General features: G+C 55.1%; 9 protein-coding genes across 9 annotated transcripts; 3 read left to right on the plus strand and 6 right to left on the minus strand.

Annotated features, from left to right (window-relative positions):
- Window positions 1-860: 860 nt before the first annotated feature.
- Window positions 861-2,393, plus strand: HMPREF1541_07829 (uncharacterized protein; the record flags this gene model as incomplete). The annotated part of the gene is made up of 3 exons (XM_008722152.1): window positions 861-1,343; window positions 1,400-1,681; window positions 1,731-2,393. The coding sequence occupies 3 exons, from the start codon at window positions 861-863 to the stop codon at window positions 2,391-2,393; spliced, it is 1,428 nt and encodes a 475-aa protein (XP_008720374.1).
- An 18-nt stretch (window positions 2,394-2,411) lies between these two features.
- On the minus strand, window positions 2,412-2,768 carry HMPREF1541_07830 (uncharacterized protein; the record flags this gene model as incomplete). The annotated part of the gene is made up of 1 exon (XM_008722153.1): window positions 2,412-2,768. The coding sequence occupies one exon, from the start codon at window positions 2,766-2,768 to the stop codon at window positions 2,412-2,414; it is 357 nt and encodes a 118-aa protein (XP_008720375.1).
- A 478-nt stretch (window positions 2,769-3,246) lies between these two features.
- HMPREF1541_07831 (uncharacterized protein) lies at window positions 3,247-4,689 on the minus strand (the record flags this gene model as incomplete). Its single annotated transcript, XM_008722154.1, has 3 exons — window positions 3,247-3,658; window positions 3,778-4,088; window positions 4,144-4,689. 3 exons carry the CDS (start codon window positions 4,687-4,689, stop codon window positions 3,247-3,249), a joined length of 1,269 nt encoding a protein of 422 aa, XP_008720376.1.
- An 890-nt stretch (window positions 4,690-5,579) lies between these two features.
- On the minus strand, window positions 5,580-6,653 carry HMPREF1541_07832 (uncharacterized protein; the record flags this gene model as incomplete). Its single annotated transcript, XM_008722155.1, has 1 exon — window positions 5,580-6,653. The coding sequence occupies one exon, from the start codon at window positions 6,651-6,653 to the stop codon at window positions 5,580-5,582; it is 1,074 nt and encodes a 357-aa protein (XP_008720377.1).
- Window positions 6,654-7,918: 1,265 nt separating this feature from the next.
- Window positions 7,919-9,088, minus strand: HMPREF1541_07833 (uncharacterized protein; the record flags this gene model as incomplete). Its single annotated transcript, XM_008722156.1, has 1 exon — window positions 7,919-9,088. One exon carries the CDS (start codon window positions 9,086-9,088, stop codon window positions 7,919-7,921), a length of 1,170 nt encoding a protein of 389 aa, XP_008720378.1.
- A 1,738-nt stretch (window positions 9,089-10,826) lies between these two features.
- HMPREF1541_07834 (uncharacterized protein) lies at window positions 10,827-11,486 on the minus strand (the record flags this gene model as incomplete). The annotated part of the gene is made up of 1 exon (XM_008722157.1): window positions 10,827-11,486. One exon carries the CDS (start codon window positions 11,484-11,486, stop codon window positions 10,827-10,829), a length of 660 nt encoding a protein of 219 aa, XP_008720379.1.
- A 2,254-nt stretch (window positions 11,487-13,740) lies between these two features.
- On the plus strand, window positions 13,741-15,178 carry HMPREF1541_07835 (uncharacterized protein; the record flags this gene model as incomplete). The annotated part of the gene is made up of 2 exons (XM_008722158.1): window positions 13,741-14,895; window positions 14,945-15,178. The coding sequence occupies 2 exons, from the start codon at window positions 13,741-13,743 to the stop codon at window positions 15,176-15,178; spliced, it is 1,389 nt and encodes a 462-aa protein (XP_008720380.1).
- A 1,309-nt stretch (window positions 15,179-16,487) lies between these two features.
- On the minus strand, window positions 16,488-18,722 carry HMPREF1541_07836 (uncharacterized protein; the record flags this gene model as incomplete). The annotated part of the gene is made up of 3 exons (XM_008722159.1): window positions 16,488-18,506; window positions 18,556-18,607; window positions 18,655-18,722. 3 exons carry the CDS (start codon window positions 18,720-18,722, stop codon window positions 16,488-16,490), a joined length of 2,139 nt encoding a protein of 712 aa, XP_008720381.1.
- Window positions 18,723-19,581: 859 nt separating this feature from the next.
- Window positions 19,582-22,663, plus strand: HMPREF1541_07837 (uncharacterized protein; the record flags this gene model as incomplete). The annotated part of the gene is made up of 3 exons (XM_008722160.1): window positions 19,582-20,390; window positions 21,251-21,290; window positions 21,362-22,663. The coding sequence occupies 3 exons, from the start codon at window positions 19,582-19,584 to the stop codon at window positions 22,661-22,663; spliced, it is 2,151 nt and encodes a 716-aa protein (XP_008720382.1).
- Window positions 22,664-22,721: the final 58 nt, after the last annotated feature.

The raw sequence follows: 22,721 nt of genomic DNA on the forward strand, positions 1-22,721 counted from the left end.
CTGAGTACGGGAGTGGAAGGCCTTATCTGCTGCAGCCCGGTGTTTTCAACGCGCTCAAGGGATGACCGTGACGGCCTTGCCGCTCGACGTCGTATGAATCGCTGCATCGCCCTCGTAGAACTGGCTGTGTGTGATTCGCAATCAACTACCTCTTTTCGTCAAGATCGCCGCCAATGCCACAGCGCAAATGATAAGGACCCCGCCTTTCGTGTTGTCTGTTCCACGGGGGATGACGACGCGTGCCGCCACAAGATGCCGGAGAGAAGATAGCAACGTGGCAGGACGGTAACTATGGCACGTCGATTGGTCGACTGCCCAGCGGGCCATTCGCAGGGCACACCGCGATGGGTTTAGTTTATGCATCTGTGTTGGGGGCTGCCTAGTCTAAGCATTACAAGCATCACAAGCATTTACGCCCCGGTGCTTGGGTGAAAGCTTGCGCGGGATCTGTGGTGGGCTTGACGTCCAACAGCTTGCCTCCTTCAGTCTGGCGTCGGCCGTGTCAAGCAGCTCCTTAGGCGTGGACAAGGCTCAGCTCCCAGTAGCTGCATAGGCCCAATTAAGCCTGCAGACTCTCCATTGAACCCTTACCGATGCTCCGCGGTTCAGCCATGTGGGTCATAAGGCGCCCTATTCTCGCGAAGCGTACCCAGAAGGCGATAGAGGGCTTTTGGTCAGTACATGGTCTGTATGCTGGATCAGAGCTGCAGCAGCAGGGTGAAGCTGGCCCCAATGTCGGCGATGGCATATAATAGCCATAGCGCGGGTGGAAGGATGGCAAGCATTTGCTATATACCATCGAACAACAACAGATTATCCAGGCTATACACGGATATATTTACTGACTTGGTTTTTACGACATGGGCGTCTTCAGCAATAGTACCTGCCCGCTGCCAAAAGACGATGTCAACCGCCCAAACACAGAAGAGCCTATCATGGGCGACATCCACTTTCAACGTCTTCTTTTCTATATCGCTGGCGGTTTCAGCGCAATCACCATCATTCTGTGTCTGTTCCTTGCCGTCTCCCACCTGGCCTGCTACGTGCGGCCACGAGAACAGCGTCAGATCATTCGGATCGCCTTCTACCCGGTCGTCTACTCGCTTCTATGCTGCTTCTCCATCCTCGACTACCCAGCATCGCGGTACCTGCTGCCCGCCACATCCTTCTACGAGCCTGTTGCATTGATGGGCATTTTCTTCCTCTTCGTCGAATTTGCCCACGATGACCCCAGCACTCGAGACGACTACTTCAGCCAGCTCGAGCATAAGCGCAAGACTGGAAGCCGGTTCAAGAAGGGTGGCTGGGTGACCGTTCCTGGTGGGAGTCTTCGGTGGTACCACGTACGTTGGCCCAAGATCCCTATCATGCAAAGCTATCCAATGCTGACACCTCCTAGGCCAAATGGGTTGCTGTGTATTTCTATTTCTTAGTTACCATCATCATGACCGTTGTCGAGCTCACCACCCAAGCCGCGGGACGGTACTGCGAATGGTCATTCAGTCCAGCGTTCGCCCATTTCTGGGTCGTCATCATCCAGAACATCGTCCTGCCCATCGGCGTGCTTGCAGTGGTTCAGTTCTATATTCGCCTCAGTTTTGAACCGCACGTCAAAGCACACCGTCCAACACTGAAGATCCTAGCCTTCAAGGGCATCCTTCTGCTGAACTTTGTCCAGGAAGTAAGTTTGCCATTCCGTGCAAGCTCTGCACAGCTAACACTCTTCCTAGATTGTGTTCCAAATCTTGATCGGTGCAAATGTCTTCAAGAACCACCCCAAGATCACCATCCAAGACCAAGCCATTGGCATTCAGCAATGCCTCGTCTGTCTGGACATGATGCTCGTTGCAATCGCCTATCAATTCTCATATCAAGCTTCAGAATACCGCGTTATCCAACGTCAAGCTGGAGGCCGACCAATGAACATCTTCCAAGCCGCTGCAAACGCCCTCAATCCATCCGACCTCGTTGTGGGTGCGGCATACACATTCCACCTGGTGGCGTCCGGCGTTGGGCCTGTGGGGAACGGCAGCTGGCGCCGCAGCGGCGGGTACGAGAAGATGCGAGGAAGTGGCAGCGGTGCGGCTGGCTTCAACGACATTGCCGGACACACGAGGAACAGCGAGGACGTGCGTATGGGTCGACTGCAGTACCAGCGTGCCCCGAGCACTGCATATCAGAACACACCGCCAGCGTACGACGACGCCCGGCCTTTGCGATCCAGCAGCCCCTACGGCTACACGAACCCGCAGCGCTCCCCCACCCGCTCTCCAAGCCCCGACAGCCGCTTCTACAAGCCCGAAACCCAGCCATACTCGACCCTGGGCGACAATACCCGCCTGCACGTCCCTAACAGCTCCCTGGACCACGGCCGGCCGTCCTACGACGCGTGAAGGTCTCCGACGCCGTCTTCAGACCAGCCAGCTCTCCAATCCCGCCAACGCCGCCTCCCACCCCAGCTGCCCCTGCTCGCTCACCACCTCCCGCACGCTCTGCACCTCACGGTCACTCAGCCCCAGCCGTCCGTCCGCGAAGTACACGTGCGGGAACATACCCTCGCCGTCCCGGGATCCGCAGACCTTGGCGTCGGGGCTCTCCCAGCGCAGCACCTCGGCGGTCTCGAGCGGCGCCAGGGGGATTTTGAGGAGGTACAGGGATGTGCGGTCCGAGGGAGGCGAGGCGAAGAAGTGGGTGAGCGTGCCGGGAATTTGGCGGGCAGAGGAGAGGTGGATGAAGCCGGACTTGAGGTCAAGGTCCGAGGGGGCCATGGTGTAGTTGGGTGGTAGGGTGTTTGTGGGAGTCAGGGGGAGGGCGGGGTCGGAGGGGGAGATTTTGTAGATGTAGATCGGTGGTGCTGATTGTGTTTGGGATTGGTCTGCCATAATTTTTGGAGTATCCTTGAGCAGGAGGCGTTTGGTGCCGAGACTTTATAGGTTGAATCGGCTTGAAGACAGAGATGGAGAGATGCAGCACGCGAATTTGCAAGAGTCGACAATATCAGCATTGCGGTGGAGTAAGCGCACCGGGGAACGCAGTTTTCACTGCCTGATGCCAAGCCATCGCGACGATGAGGAATGCATTTACAATGTACAGCATCATCTCATATACAGGAAATCTAATGCCGGTAATCCCTTTTGTTCTTATATTAGGCATCAGCCGAATCTGCTGAAGGACAATCCAAGACCACAGTTCCTACACTCCATCGACCAGTGTCCTGTTCACTTACCCCTACCAAATCAGCCCTTTCTACAAACGATCAGCCGATGGCGCCGCCTCATCCTCCACCAAGTTGAACCCATCAAACAACAACGGCGGATTCCCTTTCTCCGTATCCGCACTCGTATACGTGACCACAAACGCCAAATCCGCCACAGGCCCCTGCCCCTCATACGTGAAAGGCACGGTATGTTTCGTATACGCCGCCGCACCATCCGCGACGCTCAATTCGCAGCCGCTGCCGGAGCAGGCGGTGATCTCGCCCAAACGCTGGGCGCCGACGATGACGGCGATGACGGGCGAGTCGTCGTTGAGGCTAGCGGCCAGGCGGCCTTGGTAGCCGGTGAAAGTGTAGGAGGCGCCCGGGGTGAGGTTGCTGAGGGTCTGCGAGATGGAGATTTGACGGGAGCCGGAGGTCGGGGGGGAGGTGGGTGTGATCTTGCTGTTGTGGGAACAGGTTAGTGGCCGAGATCTCGCAGTGAGGGGGTTTCGTACGTAGGGCAGTACAGTACAGTACAGAGAGAGGGGGGCAAAAGGAAAGGGGATTGGTGTGGCACTTACGCAGCCTGGCATCCTTCATACTGGTCCGCCTTGTCCAAGGCCGGCTGAAACTCGCCGGAGACGACGTTGGCCACCCAGCCGTTGAAGCCGTCCTCAAAGCCACCGTTCTGCAGGAGGCCATAGCCGTCGGCACGCAGAGGCAGGCAGTTCCCGCTGGGTGGTGGGGTCGTGGAAGGTGCGTAATACACGTTCAGGGCGTCGGGTCCGCCGCAGAATTCGCTGTGGTTGCCGGCGCAGGGCATGTAGCACTGCGAGGGGTCGTTGGTGGGCTTCAGGTTGGCGGAGTTGCCGCACCAGCATTCTCCTCCATACTGTGGTTCACGTGTCAGCCTTTTGGTACCGATGAGCATTTGGGAGGATCGATACCTCTACACCACCAAGCACGTATCCACTAGCCTGGCAGGCAGCCACGCACTTCGCAACCGCCATCGGGCCATCCACCTGCTTGAGGTCTGGGAGCGTGCGGTCCTGCACGTCATCCTTGATACAGCCACCGCTGACCCAGCCGGCGACGCCAGGGTTCATGCTGGTGCTAGCAGAGGGATTGTAGTACACACTCAGGCGCGAGGGGCCGCCGCACGCCTGGCTGGCATCACTCGAGCAGGGCATATTGCACGACGCCTCATCGGCTGCGGTGGGAAGTGCGCTACCGCAGTAGCACTCTGAAGAGTACTCGGTGCCCGCGACGTTGTAGCCCTTGCTGGAGCAGAAGGCGATGCACGAGTCGGCACTGTTGTCGGTATTGGAGATGGTCGAGGCCTGGGACAACGAACGTGGCGAGACGGCATCGACACTACAGCCGGCGTACTGCCAGCCACTGGGAAGGGAGGAGGCCGGGGTGAGGTCTCGGGGCAGATTGATAGACGCCGCGAAGGTGGTCGCAGGTACCAGTAGGAGAGCGAATGACTTCATTCTTGTTACTTGGAGATTAAAGAATGGACAGCACGGATGTGCAAGGTGAGCGTAGACAGGCGTGCTGAGGCGGCCGTCCAGCTCGAAGGCCGGTTTCCATACCTTATAGCCATGGTGATGATGGTGTTGTCGTGGCGCTAGATGGTCTTACCCCTTTGCAGAAAGGACGATCTCTTCAACAGGCGTGAGGCGTACGTGATTGTGCGCCGAAGAGGCTAAGCGTGCCGTCATACATTTGTTCCTGGCACGTTCATCGTAGAGCGACACTGAAGCCGCACAAGCGAGGACAAGCCGATTCTCGAGAACGGGCCTGGCTCGTGATATCGATCTTCTTCAGTCCGGATGTTGGGGTAGGCCCAATAAAGACAAAGATTGTCAGCCACATGGGCGTTTCTGGGTAAATAGGTGGAGATTGCGGGTGACCGGGAATAGTCTCAAAGTTCTTCTCAGCTGACGTTCATGCAGCTGCTGATTTCCACGCGCGGCAGAACGAGGTGTGAGGCGTTCAAGCCCAGATTGTCCAGACGTCGTGCCAGGGAACATTGGTGACTTGGTTGCTCCCCCACAGCTCCCGAGATAGGAATCTATGCAAGGCTGCCGAACAGCCTTATGGAACGGCCGTCATACGGCCAGTATATATCTGTGAGGCGTGAACGATGAGAACTGAGGCTTGCGAGATCCTTTCCAAGACGGGATGCCCCAGAGGCAGGCCCGGTAGTACTATAGAGGTCATAAGTCAAGCTCAAATTTGTGGTGCTGGGTTTGTCCTCGTCGCCAAGGCAAATCCCTGAGACAAATGCATGCGTCTGGAATGTCAAATCGCTACTAATGGTACTATTTCACAATGCCACTTTTAGTAATACATCGTCTATGATATTTCTGTTCTCATCTCAGACAAACTCTCGCGTCCGCACAGTCGAACGCGCCGACTTCATGCTTCCCACCTTAGCAATGGCCGCCGGCCTGCTCATTCTCCGCATTTCCGCCCCCTCTGCCGGCCCATGCGCATCTCTACTCAGCCCGCCGTTGCGTGACGGGTGAGCGTTGGAGAAGAACCTGCCGGGCAGTAGCTTCTTGAAAAGCGGCTTCAAGCAAGGAACACAGGCGCAAATGATGCCCGTGCCGACCTCCACGACTGACCAATTCAGGGCGGGGACGGTCGCGATGGTCACATCGGCGCTCTGCACGTTGTGCAAGACGGTGATGCGCATGATCGAGGCCACGGCGGCGAAGAGGCCGAAGCCAAAGAGTGCTGAGACGATGTATTTCTCTCGTAACGGAAGTTTGAGCTTCCACAGGAAGGGTAGCGGGAGGACACAGAGCAGCACATCGGTCAGAATGGAGAAGGCCGTGGAGAAGTAATAGACCTTCATGATGGGTAGGCATTTGGGCTTGATGGCCTGAAAGTCCCATGCTGCGTAGATCGGCGAGCATTGGAACAGGGTGGTGAAGATGTTGACGATCCAAACGGCAAGGATCAAGCCGCCAAGGGAGTACATGGTCCAGCGTAGGGGCTTGGTGGGGAAGATGCGGTGGAAGGACGCGATGATGGAGATTTTGACGAGGGACAGGGCTGTTGCGTATAGGACCTGGCTGACCCATAGCGTTTGTATAACCTTCTTGACGTTCTCGATGAGGGTCATTTGGGGAAGGTCGTATATATGTCTACCCAGACCGTGCCTCGTGCCTGAATAGTAGTTAGTAGAGGGAAAATAGACCGGTTGCGGGGTTAACTTGCCCACTATATTCATAGCAGAGAACGCTGTGGCGAACAAACCTGCTGCTACCATCAAATAGTCCTCGGTAGCAATATGTTTAACGATTCTTGCTCGAACGAGGATTCTCAGGATGATGATGGAGTCAGTGAAGACGATGAAAGCTGCGTTCAGCTTGATGATCGACGGCTGTTCGTTGTTGTGGGGGACGCTGGGGTTGTTGGCGTATATCTGAACGAGGGTCTCCATCTCTTGTGCCTTGCGGCTATTGATCTTTATTGAGAAAGAGAGGACGAGTTGTCAAGAGGCCAGCACTTGAGCAAGCAACGTACCTGCGCCTGGGACCATGAGACGGCTAGGAAGGCTTTCTGACGAGAGCCCATGAAACTGCACGTCCAACGCCGCGCTCACTTTGCTTCCACTCTCGCACATGGCGAAACCCTCAGCAACCGGCTGGCGTGGCCACACCTGCATCCGGGGCTTATGCTCCCTTTACCCTGCAAGACACATCCCACGAACAAGAACCGTGCTTGCCGGCCGGGGTATAGACCTGTCCTTTCCCGTTCCAGAAGGTACATGGCACGCGGCAAGGCGGCAAAGTTCAGGCACAGGAGTGAATTCCACGAATCTCATGGGACAATCTCTATGATGGTTTAGGGTGGAGATCTTTCGTCAAGCTGTGAAAGCCGGGATGCACGCGCGAGGCGGCCCTCCAATTCCAGCGCATCGTTCGCCTACCGCTGGCCTAGCGCGCCTTCTCAGGCGATTTAGGCGAGACTTGGCCAACGTGCGACTGTCCCGAAAATCGCGCTTCAGGGGTCCGATTGGCACGTCGTGAACCAACGAGAAGCCACCAAAAGACTGAAATGCCGTAGATTTCTGCATAAGGATCTCTTTTCTCTTCGCGGGGACGTGCTGCCTGCGTTTCCGCAAAGCTATAAGACTGGCTGGAGTGCTTCTACGCGAGGTTGGTGCTGGATGGGGATGCATAATGGCACTTCGGGAGCTGCAGAGATGTTGACGCAACCGCTTCGACACCCACAGCAAGGACAGACCTGCGACAGCAAGACTAGCACAACGCCACAATCACATGAGAGACCCGCCTGGGGCCATGGCTGCTAGGAAGTCAGACTCGTACGCCATCATGCAATAATGTCAACTCTGCCCCTGAACTCGGTAGCCAAATCCGTGTTCTTGGGCGCCATGGGGAGCGGAAGTCAGAGTTCCGCAGCTCCCCGCACCGGTGCTCCAAGCAACGCCAGTTTCCTGGGTTTGCGGCTGCTTGGACGCGTTTCTATCTGAATTAGTGGGCCTAGGCTCCGTTCGACCTGGTCGGATGTGCACTTCAGCAACACAATGATCGTGCTGAAGTGATGATTTGTGAAACAGATGTTGATATTCCTACAAACAATTTGAACTCCACCGCTCCAAGTGCATACGTTGATGTCCCTTAGCTAATCTATAAGTCATCCGTTTAACGCCGCATCTATGCTTTACTCGACAGCCACACCGGTCTATTGGCGGGCACACCCTGCACCGTACTGCGGCGGCGAGTCATCGGCGGCCGGGTAGTATGCCTGTTGCGATGCTTGCTGGGACACATTCCGGCGAGAACCGCCTCTTCTCTGCGCCCCAAAGAGCTTGACTGCTCTGACCACGCCAGCCAGAACGTCCAGCAGGTCAATCGCATCCCAGGCAGCTCGGATGGGGCTCAACTTCTGCTTCTGAGCCATGTTGGTCGGCTCCCCGACTTTGCCGGCTTCCAGGGCGTTCGTGCGGTTGCGGTACTGACCAGGCCAATAGAAGACGACCATCATCACAGCAACAACCGTGGCCTCAACGACAGTCAGCACATTGGAAAGACCAAAGTTCAGGTCGTTGTAGCTCAAGGTCTTCGAGCCATCTAGCGCACCCGCCTGTGTAAGGATGCTGAAGATAATCCTCTGCACGAACTGAATTGCAACAATGAGCTTGAAGCACGCCAGCTTGCCGACGATCTTGTTATCAGCGGCCTTCAGCTGGCGAGTCCAGCGCATGAGGAACCTGAACAGCGCCACCAGCGCCAGCGCGGCCTGGATGCCGTTGACGATGTTGATGATGGTGTGCGCATGCTGGTAACTTTTGCCGCCTGTGCAGTTGACGGCGCTGACGATTATGATGGCGACAGTGGTGATGATGCGGCCCGGCAGCAGCTGCATGACCATGATGTACGTCTTGGTGAAGGCTGCAGAGCCGCCGTTGGCCGGGTCGGCGAAGAAGGCGTGCTGGCCTGTCCAGGTGGGTGCGTCGGGGGTGAGCATGGCAATCATGAGGTAGAAGAGGGCGACGAGGGCGAATGCTTCGTACAGTTCCGCGATGGGTGGGAAATACGGGGTCAGGTGGTAGGAGGCGACGCCTATGAAGCAGAAGATGGCGAATGCGGGGGCGATGAGGATCATGCGGATCAGTTGCTTCTGGATGCGAGGCTCGCGGTAGGAGAAGATGTGGCCCAGGACAAGGACGAAGGTGCTGAGGCAGGTGATGGCCAGGCCTGCTGCGGCGATGTAGGTGATCAGCTTGTGGAAGGTCAACATGCCTGAAATGGGGGCGGCCTGGTTATCTTCCGAGTATGAGCGGCAGATATCCGGACTGTCGTCGCCAAAGAGTGCTCGAGGAGCGAGATTCTGCAGTATAGAGGATGTCATGGTTGGTTCAGCGTTGTGGTCAATGGTCTGTATGATTCGGAGTGCAATGTTTGGTTTGGAACAGCAGCTGAGACAAAGGGGATAGACTGGATATATATGTTGAATCCATACTGAACATTCTGTTCCATCATGGCAGTGCTATTCCAGTGCAAAGCCCTAGCAAGCACTACTATAGCCTCGTCACGGTGTATACTCAGCCCAAAGACATCGCTCGCTCTGCAATCCGGATCAGGACGGTATGGCGAGGCCGCGATACATACCAGAAGAGGAATGGCTACCCCAGAGACCTGTCATTGGTTGAAGCCCCGGCGCCGCTCTCAATTTAGCATCCAGGGTTTCTTCGAGCTTCTCAACTCCAACAGGCATCTGCTGGCTATGCCTGCAGAGAGGCCCAGCGTCGTGGTTTCGGGCTTTCCCTAGCGGCCACGGCTCGCGTGGACCAGTTCCTTTTGGTGCTGGCGGGCGAGGCCGTCTATCAATCATCGTCACCGTGAGTTCAGAATATAATTGCGTGAGCCAGAGTGCACGCCAGCCTATCGATATCAACACTAGCCTCTAGAGGCTTGCGAAAACGACAAGGTGACAGCGACATCACTGCGCGAGCATGCAGATGCTGGGCATACGACGCCCGGAAGATATGAGCAAGCAAAATCCGCTAAGCACAGCCGTGTTGTGGTGGTTCTCGTATACGACTTCAGCTCCCTTCGTGTCTGCAAGCCTACCCAAACGCTGGACATGTCGCGGGCGGCCGGTGTCACAGCAGCTCGTAACGGGTGAAATAGGTCTGTCGCCATCGCTTATGATCACTGTTGATGGGTGAATTCGTAGTCCTGGTCGGTGTTGCCAATGCTGTGTAACTAGAAGTCGATTTCGTTCTGCTGAAAGTCGTGCATATAATCTATAAAGAGAGCCGTAAAGGCAGGCGTATGGTGAGTGAACTTAGAGTTCTTTGATACGGTCAGCAATGTCGCAACCACACGTGCCAGCAACGAACAGCCTTCCCAACAGGTCGTCTCCTGACGAGGAAGCATCTCGACACTCAGCCTCATCAACCAAACCATCAACCCAGAAGCCCGGCGGCTTAATCTGGCTTGAGGGCATCCTTGGTCCCGTATTCGAGGTCTCTATCTTTGGTGGCTCCATAACCTTCAGCGTCATCGTCAGCAACCTTCCAGAGCCCAGGCGATTCGGTGGCCAGCTCGACACATTTCTCGCATTAGCCTGGTTCTTCTTCGTCCTTGCTCTTGGGGTCGCCACCGCCGCGAGACTTGCCCTCTCTTTCAACGAGGACGAGCTCTGGCTCGCCTTTGCCTTGAATGAGAGACTGATACATGGGGAAGAACAGATCAGAAAAGCAAAGAAGAAGCTCGCGGGTCAGAAATTGCTCCGCTTCGTCTTCATTAAAGCGAAGCTTCCGGACATCCTTTGCACCCTCATACTCCTCGCTTTCTTCTTCCTGTCGCTCTGCGTGGCGGCGTACAACGTTGCGATCGGATCGCTGGCTGCTGCATCTACCGGGATCCTGACGCTGGTCTTCGCGTGGACGTTTGGGCAGACTCTATATATGGACTGGCGCAAGAAATCGCATCCCCCGGGCGCCTCGCTGATGCAAGATGGTTCTGAGCAAGTGGGCCAGCCCTGAGCCGAGTGGTGCGGGGTGGCACAGAGATGGGACATGATTTGAGTTCGGAAGTCGTACCGGGTAAATTCATTGCTCGTTTGAACGATGCTTTGTCGATCAGGATTGCTTCTTGAATATATTGCCTTCTTCTTGGTAGTATTCAGGATATGTGCGATGGTAGCCAAAAACGAAGCGTCCAATGGCAGCACCGATCCACATGAAGAGCGTACTGAAGACAAGATTGATCAGATTGGGTCCAGGGATTCCCAGGTCAACAGGCATCCAGCAATCGGCGCAGAAGACGCAAAGCTGGAGGGTGCTGAGCGGTACTTTGGCATGCTGGCAGTCGTCCATATAGGCAAATACGTTGTAGAAGAAGCGCATCTCCATCTCACGCATGGAAGAATCATAGTTGTAGTCGAATTCTAAAGGCTCAGTACCTCCAGGTACATTCTCGAATCGATGAGGAAGAAATTGCGGTATCGTGATGGTGTCACCAGCCTTGAGGCGACGTGGTGCCTGGCCGCGCAGGTACCAGAGACCTTCGCCTTGAGTCACGTAGAACACCTCATCCTGCAGAAGGTGAATGTGAGAAGGCGGAGCCATGAAGCTCTTGCCGCCGTCTTTCATTTTGTTGTCGGCGGGCACGACTTGTCTGCCAAGATACTTCCCGCCTGGCGGATAGAATTCTAAGATAGACTCGCCGTCTTCATACGTCACGACACGAGCAGTTGGGCGCGCCTTGAGTTGAGGTAGAGTCCGGAATGCCTTGAGCATTTTGATAGTCGCTGACAATATGCTGTGATGGTTTGAGATACAGGTAGAAGTCTGAATCTGAGGTCGGGGTAGAGAGCTGCCCTATAAAGACGCGCGGCCAATGGCTACTTGGGCGGACATGTTGGTCACCAAAGCTAACCTGCAAGTTATATAAGCGGTTGGTAATTGCAGACCCTGTAAGTGTTATTGCACGTGGGAGTCTGAAGAGAGCCAGATCTAGTCATACAAATCCTAAACGAGCTCCAGCAAGAGGATCGACCTACTTACCCAATGAGGCAGGTATCTCGTATACGCGGTCACCTCGTAGACGTACGTGTAGTCTCTACTTGTCTCGTAAGATCTTTGGTCGAATTAATGCACACTCTTGGGCGCTGAGTCCTTGTGATAGAACGTTGACCTTGTGACAGAATCAGCTTCGCAGTGTAACCAGGACCGGGGCTGGACCCTTTTCGGAAGACTGCTGGCGCATTGTGTCGACGGTGTCCGCCTATAGCCGTCTGAGGAAGTGGAAGGCGAATGACAATTGTTTCTGTCAGTTCCAAGGCATCGCTTCGATAGCCGTGATGTCGTCTCTGTCAGCGCGTCATAAGATGATCAGCTGTGTTCCATGGGACCGAAGATTTGCCAGCGCAGGAAGAGTCGGACGCGCTCGCGAGTTGAAAAACACGGTGCTGTTCGTAGCTCGCAATGACTCTGTGACGGGCGTTTTTACGGCATTTACTTCACGAGGCTGCAGACGACGCATTGTCCCGGGCTGACAGCCGAAGGCCATTAGATCGAGATTTAGGAGCTGTACAAGGTAGTCATTCTGCTGTGAGAACGGCCAACTCATTGCTAACTCCCTTATGATCTAGCTCAAACAGGAGTTTGCGCGCACGTTGTTTCCACACACAAGGACGTTGCCGTCGCGCTTCCTCATTGAGTATAGCCCCGTAGCGAGGCTGATTCTGACATTGAGGCTCGGCCGAGCGGGTTCTGCCTTACCGATGCAGGTAGTGCTCTGCAAGCTCGATTGGTGAAGGACTGAAACGTCAGCAAAATTGGCCACACGAGCAGGTAAACGGGATTGCTCTAACTTGAAAAGGCCTGAAAGATACAAGCACAATCTTGACACGCCGACATGAGGTCTAGGGGGGTTAGGTGCCTGAAAAGCGTGAGATAGAGAAGCTTTCTAGGCGATGGCCGCGTATCGGCGTGACAGCGTCTCGGCCCTGGTCCAGACTCGAGGGAAGAGAGCGGCTCCGGAAGAGTGAAACACAGTATGAAGCATCTGATGTCGAGTGTAGCACCATGCGAAAATTGGTTTGTGGATACCCGCATCTTCCGCTGACAGAATCACAATGCTGGGACTTGTATACAAAGATGCCGGCAGCCGTTGCGCTACTGCGCGCACTCCGGGTCTCTGGATTTCTGCACAACGTCGTCGTGGAAGAAAGCGGTGGAGAAAACAGGGAGATTGCGCGCCAAGAGCGTCGGTGAAAAAAGCGACATTTATCATTATTACTGTCAGTACGTGGGTAATATTTTATTCGAGTTATAAGAGGTAGGCTGTGTAAAGATGGTGGGGGAAACACAAGGGTTTGTCGCAGTTTTCTCTTGTATCATCTTTGCATCGCGTGGCATCGCTGCTTGTCACAATCTACCGAGTACTCAAGAGTACCAAGGAGCAGCAGAAGGCTTGCGTGTTCGTGGTCCCGATCCCATCGAGGCGATTTCAGGGGTGATGGAGAAAAACAAGGGTGGTTAAGGGTGGCCAAGGAGGGCGAAGCTGAAATTAGAACATTCCTTGGGTCCAGTCCGACGCCTGTGACTCGCTGCCGGGCCTGGAAATCCTGCTACTCCCGGGCTTAGCTTCTGCTCTAACGTGTCTTGTGTGCTTGCGAGACCCCAACGGCGACACGACGACTCCCAGGGGTCGTGCACTGCGCCTGTGACCTCCAACCTGCAACCTTCCCCCGCTTCTTTGCTAAGAGAATCCCGTCACGTTGACTTTAGAGCTCTCATCAACCCCGTTCTTTGCTGCCCGTACCCTGTACCCATCTTCTTATTCCCACCATCACCTCGACCCATCAGCACTTGTTGCTGTTGCATATACACTCTCTGTCTCTTCGTGTCATTCTTTCGTATTTTGCTACTATATTGGCCACTCTCGCTCTACGGCTCTAATTCTGCCGACTCCTTTTTCCGTGGACGCTCGTTGTTGGGCGCGTCCTTCGTTCGATAGCCCTACACTACCATTCATCGTGTACTCAATATGAAGCCGACAACGTTACTCTTCGCCTCGTCGGTGGCTGCGATCCAGCTAACGATCGGCGATTCGAACTCCGTCAAGTCTGCGCTCAAGAATATCGCAACTGGCATGACCTCGTACTATGAAGGCGACAAGCCTGGCGGTGTCCCAGGTCTGCTTCCTGGTTCCCTATCGTGTAATCCTGCCAATGATGGCACATACTGTTGGTGGGAGGCTGGCGCCATGTGGGGTGCCTTGATCAACTATTGGCAATACACTGGCGACGACTCGTGGAACCCTCAAGTTACTGAAGCAATGCTCTTCCAGCGCGGACCAGACAACAACTTCAACCCTCCCAACCAGTCCCGAAGCATGGGTATCGACGATCAAGATTTCTGGGCTTTCACAGCCCTTGACGCCGTTGAAGCCAACTTCCCCGAGTCTAGCGACAAGGACGACCCGTCATGGCTTGCCCTTGCCCAAGGAACCTTCAATTTCCAGGCTGATCACTGGGACCCCAAGACCTGCGGCGGTGGCTTCCGCTGGCAAGTCTTCTCCTTCAACGTCGGCTACAACCTCAAGAACATGATCTCCAACGGTGGCAACTTCCAGCTTGCAGCTCGTCTGGGCTACGTCACCGCCAACGAGACATACCTGGACTGGGCTGAAATGGTCTGGGAATGGATGGAGGCGAGTGTCATGTTTGAACGTACTAATGACGGTCTCCTCTACATCTGGGATAACACCAACGCCGACAACAACTGCATCGATGCCACCAACTATATCTGGACCTACAATTATGGTACTCTGATTGCAGGTGCCGCTTACATGTACAACGCCACCAACGGCAACGCGACTTGGAAGGGCCGTCTCGACGAACTGCTTGACAGTACCTACAAGCTGTTCTTCCCAGCTGAGAAAGGTGGCGACATCATGGTTGAATACCTCTGCGAAGAAAAATTGATCTGCAATCAAGATCAGAAATCCTTCAAGGCGTATCTGGCTCGCTGGCTGGCCGTTACTGCTATGCTTTATCCTGAATCGGCCGCTCAAATCAATCCCAAACTAGCAAAGAGCGCGGAAGGTGCTGCTGGACAGTGTGACGGTGGCAGCGGCAGTCAGTGTGGCGCTCAGTGGTATACCACAACCTTCACCGGACAGACTGGTGTTGGTGAGCAGGTAAGCAGTTGCATCGTTTCCTCTAAAAATCTTACTAACCGGATCCCAGATGGCTGCTCTCTCTACCATCGGTACAACTCTCGCTACGAGTGATATGGCGCCCCTCTCACAGAAGAGCGGTGCCACGTCGTCCAGTGATCCTAACGCCGGTCAAACCAAGAATGAGGATCCTACTGAGAAACAGAAGCCCATCACAACCGGCGACAAAGCCGGCGCCGCCATTTTAACAATCATTGTCTGCGTCGCCATGGTTGGAAGCATGATATGGATTGTTCTGGAATAGGCGATTCTCTGACGCTCAACGAAAACTTCAACAATGACTCTGAGCGAGTGTCAACACAGAGTACGTCCGGTTCATTATACCGACACGCGGCTCCCGGCCCCAGGATTTCATAGCACTTGAACGCGATGGAGTCTTTGGGAGTTGTTTGCTCCACAAGATGAGCATACGAGTGGGCATGTCGCGTCGTCAAACATGATCGGCGCATATCCACTACAGAATGGAGAATCCGATCTTCTTGATCAACATCAGACATTCCTTCACTCTGGATCAACTTGTCACTCTCTGTCGACTCTCACAACTACACGATACAAAACCTTTGCGTATGAAATTGTTGTACACACATACACATGTAAGCTTGACGACATTACGACCTTTCAGAATTTTTATCATACAATACGGCCCCGCCTCAATGGCCAGCACGAGGATGGGTTTGGGATTGGGATTATTGGGGAAAACATTTCGCAGAACATCTGTTCGCATTGCTGAGCGAGATAGTGAGCTTGCATAGCATTGCCACAGTAGAACAAATCATACATGATGGTGCAGAGACTGGATGGCGTCCGTCGATTCAGCTGTCCTGCGACTCCCATCGGTTGATATGCACGATATCTTTGCAACAGTGAAGAGAGGAAAGAAGAAAATATAATGCCCATGCTACCCACAACCTCTACCCCGCCAACGCTTGATCGTTCGTAAGCCGTGGCCTTTGCCCCAATTGCAACTACTCGTACGCATGCGTAACGATTGCCTGGTGCACTGTTTTGCGACTTACCCGTAGCTGCCCTGCTACATCTTCTTGACCCCCATCAAAGAAAGCCAAGGAGGCACTTTGTGCGACCGAGCCTGCATGAAACCCCGTCATTTTGCGCACTCTGCCCTGCCTGTACTTGACACGCAGCACGGGGACTCGAAAGGACGGGGAGTTTTGGCAAACGAACAAGGAAGGCCGCCTGCCTGATATGGCACACAGCAGCTTTCGGCAGGGAATGGAAAAAGTGGGTTGCACTCAGCGGGCCCCAACTGGGCAGCCCGCCAAGCACCCACCGGACACCCACCAGACCCAAACAACCCGACGCAATCGTCCCGCGGGACAGAAGGCCGGGGTTGTGAGAAAGTACATGATCAGTGAGGCAGACAGACAGACGAACAGACAGACAGCCCAGTACGAGATATTATCATTTACCGCTCACGTTTGAGCGTACGATGTATACGTATCAACAACCCCCTTCATCATCAACTTGAGCGAGGCTGCTCGCTCTCGTCCTCCCTTCGCCGCTGGAGAACACGTCTGACTGCCTCTTCGTTCCATTTATTCAAAGGGACTCACGTCACTAATCCCACTATAGTAATTAATCCAGCCAAAGATCTGCTGATGCCACACCAGACTATTCTCCCGATTCAGCACCCAATGGTTCTCATCCGGAAAGTTCAGGAATTTGCTGGGCACGCCACGCTCCTGCAAGATGTTGAACAGCATGATCCCCTCGCTCTCGGGGAGACGGTAGTCGAGGGTGTTGTGAACGATGAAGTGAGGGGTGGCCCAGTTCGACGCATAGTCAAGCGGGTTCCAGCGGTCGTAGTTGTCGCGGTTCTCCCACAGCGTGCCATTGAAGTCGTGCTGCATGAAGAAGAGCTCCTCAGAGGCATACTGGTTGAGTGTGCTGGTGCTACCGTCGTGCGTCACGAGGGCTTTGAATTTGCGACCCAGATCATGGCCTTGGATCCAATTGGTCATGTAGCCACCGTACGAGGCGCCCGCCTCGATGCCGTTGTCTGTGTCGATGTAGTCGAAGTTGGCGTCGACGTATTCCCAGCCCTTGACGATGTCGTCGTAGGGGGAGCCGCCCCAGTTGTTTTGGATGGCGTCCGTGAAGGCCTGGCCGAAGCCGGGCGAACCAGTCGGGTTGGGTGCCACGACTACGTAGCCTTGGTCGGCCCAGACTTTGAAATTCCACCGCGTAGACCATGCATTTGAGTGTGGGACCTGCGGGCCGCCGTGGATGATGTATGCAAGAGGGTAGGTCTGGTTGGGGTCAAAGTCGGCGGGGTAGATGATGTGGGATTGGATGTCGGTGAAGTTGCCGGGGTAGTAGAACTGCGAGTAATCCGCGGCGGAGAGGCCGGAAAGTTCCTCGTCGACTTCGTTGGAGTGGAATAGGTCTGTAACCAGCTCGCCCTCAGGAGAGATGGTATAGACGTCGCGCGACGACCAGACCTTGCTGTCAGAGATGAGTATGTTATCGTCGGGTAACACGTAGAAGGCGGCAATGGTGCCCAGATCGGTGATATTGGTGGGCTGGAAGTCTGCAGAAGCGGATAGGGGAATTCCAAAGAGGCGCCCCTGCCCGGCTTCGCTTGCGGTCACCCAGATAGCCTGACCGTCGTTTGCCCACTTTAGGTTGTCTGGTGTGCGGTCCCAGTCTTCGGCCAAGACCGTAATGTTGGGATCATCAAGATTCGCGTTGGCGACATAGAGCTTGTTACGATCTGACTCGTAGCCGTCGGTGTCCATTTGGAAATAGGCAATATATTGGCTGTCAGGCGAAAAGACAGGGACACTGCTGTAGCCCTTTGCGTTGGGAGGAGTGCTGCTACCGTCCAACGGGTTAATGGGCGCCGCTTCCGCAGAGCCATCGAATGGCTGAAGCCAGATGAAAGCCTGCGTGTGATTGGCCACGGGCCTATCGATATTGCGCGTCCACCAGGCTACCAACTGGCCGTCGGGAGAGATATCGTAGGTCTCTGGACCTCCCGTGGGAGAGTCTGGGGTGTCGGCACGAATAACGTTGCCGATACCCTGCTGGAGATTGGTCAGGTTGCCATCGAAGCTGAAGCTGTCACCATCGGCGGATAGGACGCCTGCAAAGAGGTTGTTGCGAGTCTCATCGAGCCAGGTGTCCCAGTGCCTGACCCAAGTTGTGGTATAGATTTGTGCGGTGGTCAACGGCTCGGGCACAAGCTCCGGGTTGTATGCGGTTCCGTTTGGATATGCTTTGCAATACATGAGGAAGTGGATGTCTCCGCTTTCAGTGAGCGCCAGCTTGAGGCCAGCGTAGGGAGCGGGAAGCGAGCCAAGGAGAGTGGCATCACTGAGTGAAGTCACATCGCCGGAGTAGATGCTAATGCCTCCATCTGCTTCCTCGTTGGTACCATTGACGTAGATGACAGCGGTGCTGGCATTCTCGCTGCCAGTCCACACGACTTCGGAGATCTCGCTGCCATCGGCCAGGTATGTGACTTCACCGCTGGTCAGGTTGAGTAGGTTCCACACCGCTGTGGACTCGTGGTCTTCCCACGAATAGTTTGTCGCAGAGAAGAGTCCCCATTCCTGCAGTTCTTAGTACGTGGTTTGGGCTGTTGGGTGTCCATGGACTTACACCCGTCGGGTTAGGAACGATCTCACTTCTCCGAGGAGCCGCGATCATGCCTCTGAATGAGAGTCAGCAACCATCGTAGCAAGGGTGTAGAGGACCTACTCTGGAGTAAGGGCTGTCACCAAAGGCAGCACAACGGCCGCAAGAGCGGACCACATGATTCCTGCCATGTTATTGGAATTAAATGCAACACGGGGGGAACGGTAGCAAGTCGGAAGGGACCGACCAGCAGACGGAGCTTCTTTTGAAGGAAAAAAGATAGCCGCTACGAACGAGCTGATGATAGCTCTATTCCAAAGCCCTCCATCAGCCGACTGCAGCTACCCTTGTGGTGGCCAGGGCACTGACATAGCGGGATACGCGATATCGTGCCATGATATCGTGCTCAGTGTTACATTGGCGGACTGCGTGTGCATGTTGCCTGCCGATCGAGGGTAAGCCGGTACGCTTGTTGTCTTGTTCGGTGGCGGCGTGGACCGATGTTCATGGGTAAGGCGGGGAAGTAAGCTCCAGGCACGACACTGTTATCAACCAAGAGATCGAAGCTTTGGCTCGGAGCAGGCCCAAATGATGCAAAGTCGCCCTTGGCACCTGCGCCGTCCCGCTCGGTTGCAGTGCAAGCTTCCTTTGCAGGCATGGCGGCTCCTGAGCCAAGACTTGCACATGAACTTAGCCGGTGAAGGGTTACACTGGCATTTCGCCCCGCGGACTGTGAGCGGGCAGCATTCACGAGGCCAAGCCGGTTTATGCCTGAGATAACCGGGCAGGCAGGTCATCCGGAACGTGCTCGGATTTCGTTGTTGGCCGGTTCAGTCTCGAATTCGCAGAAGAAAGACATGTAAGCGTGAATGGTGAGGGCGAAGAGCGGAAATCTCGGGATCGTCCGATTACGGACGCCCACACAGTCCGGCAGGTGCAATGCCAAGACTTACTCTGGGCAGTGACGGCATTCGCGGCTCTGTCAGTCAGGTACAGGGAAATTTAGCAACAACAGTGCTGACGGCCTGATGTCTAGTGCACTTCCTAATCATGAATCCCACGCTAGATGCAACCCATGTCGCTGCAATCAACCAAATATCGGAGTTCCTTGCCTGCGCCCAAAGCAACTCATTGCTCCAGCATCCACCCGTCGATGTCATCGTCCTCTGCGGTAACTCCATCTTGCCCATCGCCGAGCATGTCTTCACAGCGTTGGAAGCGAATCCAGATCTGGCGCGGTATCTGGTGATATGTGGCGGCGTCGGGCACTCCACAGACTATCTTTACCGCGCTGTTGCTGCTCATCCGATGTACCGGTCTATCTCTAACACCACAGCCGATCTGCCAGAAGCTCAAGTGCTGCACGCCATCCTGGACAAATTCTACGCCTCTGCATCTATTACACAGACAGGGCTGAAAGTCCTGGTCGAAGACAAATCAACAAATTGTGGTGCCAATGCCATCGAAGCTCGCAAAACCCTCGATGCCGCCGGCGTGACGGACCCCAAGTCCATGGTCATTGTTCAAGACCCAACCATGTCAATAAGGACGCTCGCCGCCTTTCAGAAAGTCTACTCCGACCATGCAACACCTCCTCACTTCCAGACATGCCCTACCTTCGTCCCGAAAGTGAAGTTCGGTGAAGACGGTGAGCTCGATTTCGATGTGCCGGGGCTCAAATCCACAAGTCTCTGGCCCATGCCGCGCTTTCTGGACCTGGTCATGGGTGAGCTTCCCCGCCTTCGCGATAATGAGCATGGCTACGGCCCAAACGGCAAGGGGTTTATTGCCCATGTCGATATCCCCACGCACGTTGAAGATACGTTCAAGCAGCTCGAGTCTGCTCTGGCGAACAGGAGGTGAGCTGACTTTGACGAGCGTCCATTGTGTCGCGCCATGTGTCTGGGCCGCAGAGCTCTGCCCAGGTTACTGTAGCGAGCGAGGTTTTATGCAGCATTTGTAGCCCTTCAATCGCAACAGCCACGCCGAGCTGCGCCATACACCATCGTAAAGGCACGCTCTCATCACCGTAGGTGCGCGATCAGGTCACCATAGCCTCGTGGCTTCTTGTGAGTACAGCAAAATCGTCGTCTAGTCGCTAGGCGCAGGGACCACGAGGCCCCGGCAGCGTAACCATAGACCAGAGACGAGGCGTATTTTGGATAGATGCCGTAGAATGAAACAAGCAGGGCGAATAGATGAGCAGAAAGGATCGTTATACCACAAGTATAGACATGCTTGCTCCTGTAGGCTCTCGGCCGAGCTTGCACCTTGGTGCTTCGGATTCGTGCGCTGCTTTTTCCACCAACGTCTGCCCGTGACAGCGTCCGAGAGTAGCGTAGAGAGCGTACATAGATTTCTACCACCCGCCCAACTCTTGCTTGCTACGAGTTCCTCAGCAATATGGACCTCTCTGCTAAGAGTTGGTCCTGTACCCAATCCCCGTGCGCTGATTGGCTGCGCTATATAGATACTACAAATGACTTCGCCGACCTCCGCTGATGCCTTCGCACCACTTTCATACAGCCATGAGCATGAGGAGACTCCATGGAATTCACTTCGCTCGGGGCTGCTCACACGTTCCATAGATTGATATGCTGATATACGGACGTAAAGCCGACGATTGAGACGCCAGGCTACCGCTTCGCAACAGCCGCGACCGTACACTCGTACCAGGTCCTGTATCTACCGACACCCCAACACCGCAACACTCATCCAGGGAAGTAACAATCGTCGGCGCCGGCATCGCCGGCCTCTCAGTACGCCGCACGCCTCCCCCGCGCTCCACTGAAGCCCGCCTCTTGAACTAACCCTCCTTCCCTGACAACAGACCGCCCTAGCCCTCTCCCACAGCCCCCTAACGCCACCACCACGCATCACCCTCCTCGAATCTGCACCGCACCTCGCCGAGATCGGTGCCGGCATTCAACTGACCCCGCAGGCCGTCAAGTATCTCTTCTCCTTCGGCGTGCGGGACCGGCTGCTCGCGCGCTCCATCGTGCCGGGCGCCATGCACATCCGCGCGGGCAAGACGGGCGAGGTTTTGGGCTCCGTCGATGTGCCGGGGATGGAGCGCGAGTATGGGGCGCCGTATATCGTGGTGCATCGCGCCGTGTTGCATGCCATTTTGTGTGAGCGGTGTGCGGAGGTTGGGGTGCGGGTCAGGACGGGGTGTCAGGTTGTGGGGTATCGGTGGGCCGTGGGGGAGGTGGTGTTGAGGGGTGGAGAGGTCGTGAGGGGGAAGTTGGTCGTGGCGGCGGATGGGATTAATGGTGCGGCGAGGGCGAGTCTGTTGGGTGATGGGGAGGGGGAGACTGATGCGAGACCGACGGGTTGGGCGGCGTATCGGCTTATGGCGAGTGTGGAGCGGATGAGGGGGGAGGAGGCCTTGAAAGGGTTGTTGGAGGGGAGGGCTAGTCATCTATGGGTCGAGGATGGGGCGAGTTGCATGACGTACTTGGTCAAGGATGCAACCATGCTGAATATTGTGTTGAGTCATCGGGATGATAGGAATACTGAAGGCTATGGCCCGGAGGAGTATCGCGAGGCGGTAGACACATTAATGGCGCCGTTTGAGTCGAGGGTTCAGAAGTTGATGGATATCGCGAAGGATGGAAAAATCGTTAACTACCCAGTCTGGGCCGTGCCGAAGCTGGAGAGGTGGACGCATGAGAGTGGTAGAGGAGTTATCCTGGGCGATGGCGCACATGCTATGGCCTTCTGGCTGAGTATGGGAGTGAGTCTTGCGGTAGAGGATGGAGTGGCGTTGACGAAGGCATTGGAGCTGGCCTACAAGGACGTCGAGAATATTCAAGCGTTGTCAGATAATGAGAAAGGGACGCGGCTAAAAATGGCAGTGGCAGTCTTTGAGAAGGCTCGGAAGCCGAGGGCGGAGAAGGTGGCAGAGGCAAGTTTACATTCGGGCACAATATTGCATCTGCCTGAGGGAGCTGGGCGTGAGGTACGGGACGACAGTCTGAAATATTCGTCAATGGACTGGATTCCTCGCAACGAGGAGCCTGATGAACACCGGTATGCGTATGGCATCGCGAACAAGAAAATACGAGATTGGTGTTATGGTTTTGACGTAAAGGAGGACGTTCGGAGAAAATGGCAAGACCAAGTAGGATGAATATTGATAGAGCTTTTGCTTGTTCAGAATACAGTAATTAGAGTAAAGAAGCTAGCAG

The sequence above is a fragment of the Cyphellophora europaea genome (genome assembly GCF_000365145.1).
Source record: "Cyphellophora europaea CBS 101466 unplaced genomic scaffold supercont1.8, whole genome shotgun sequence".
Taxonomy (NCBI): Eukaryota; Fungi; Ascomycota; class Eurotiomycetes; order Chaetothyriales; family Cyphellophoraceae; genus Cyphellophora; species Cyphellophora europaea.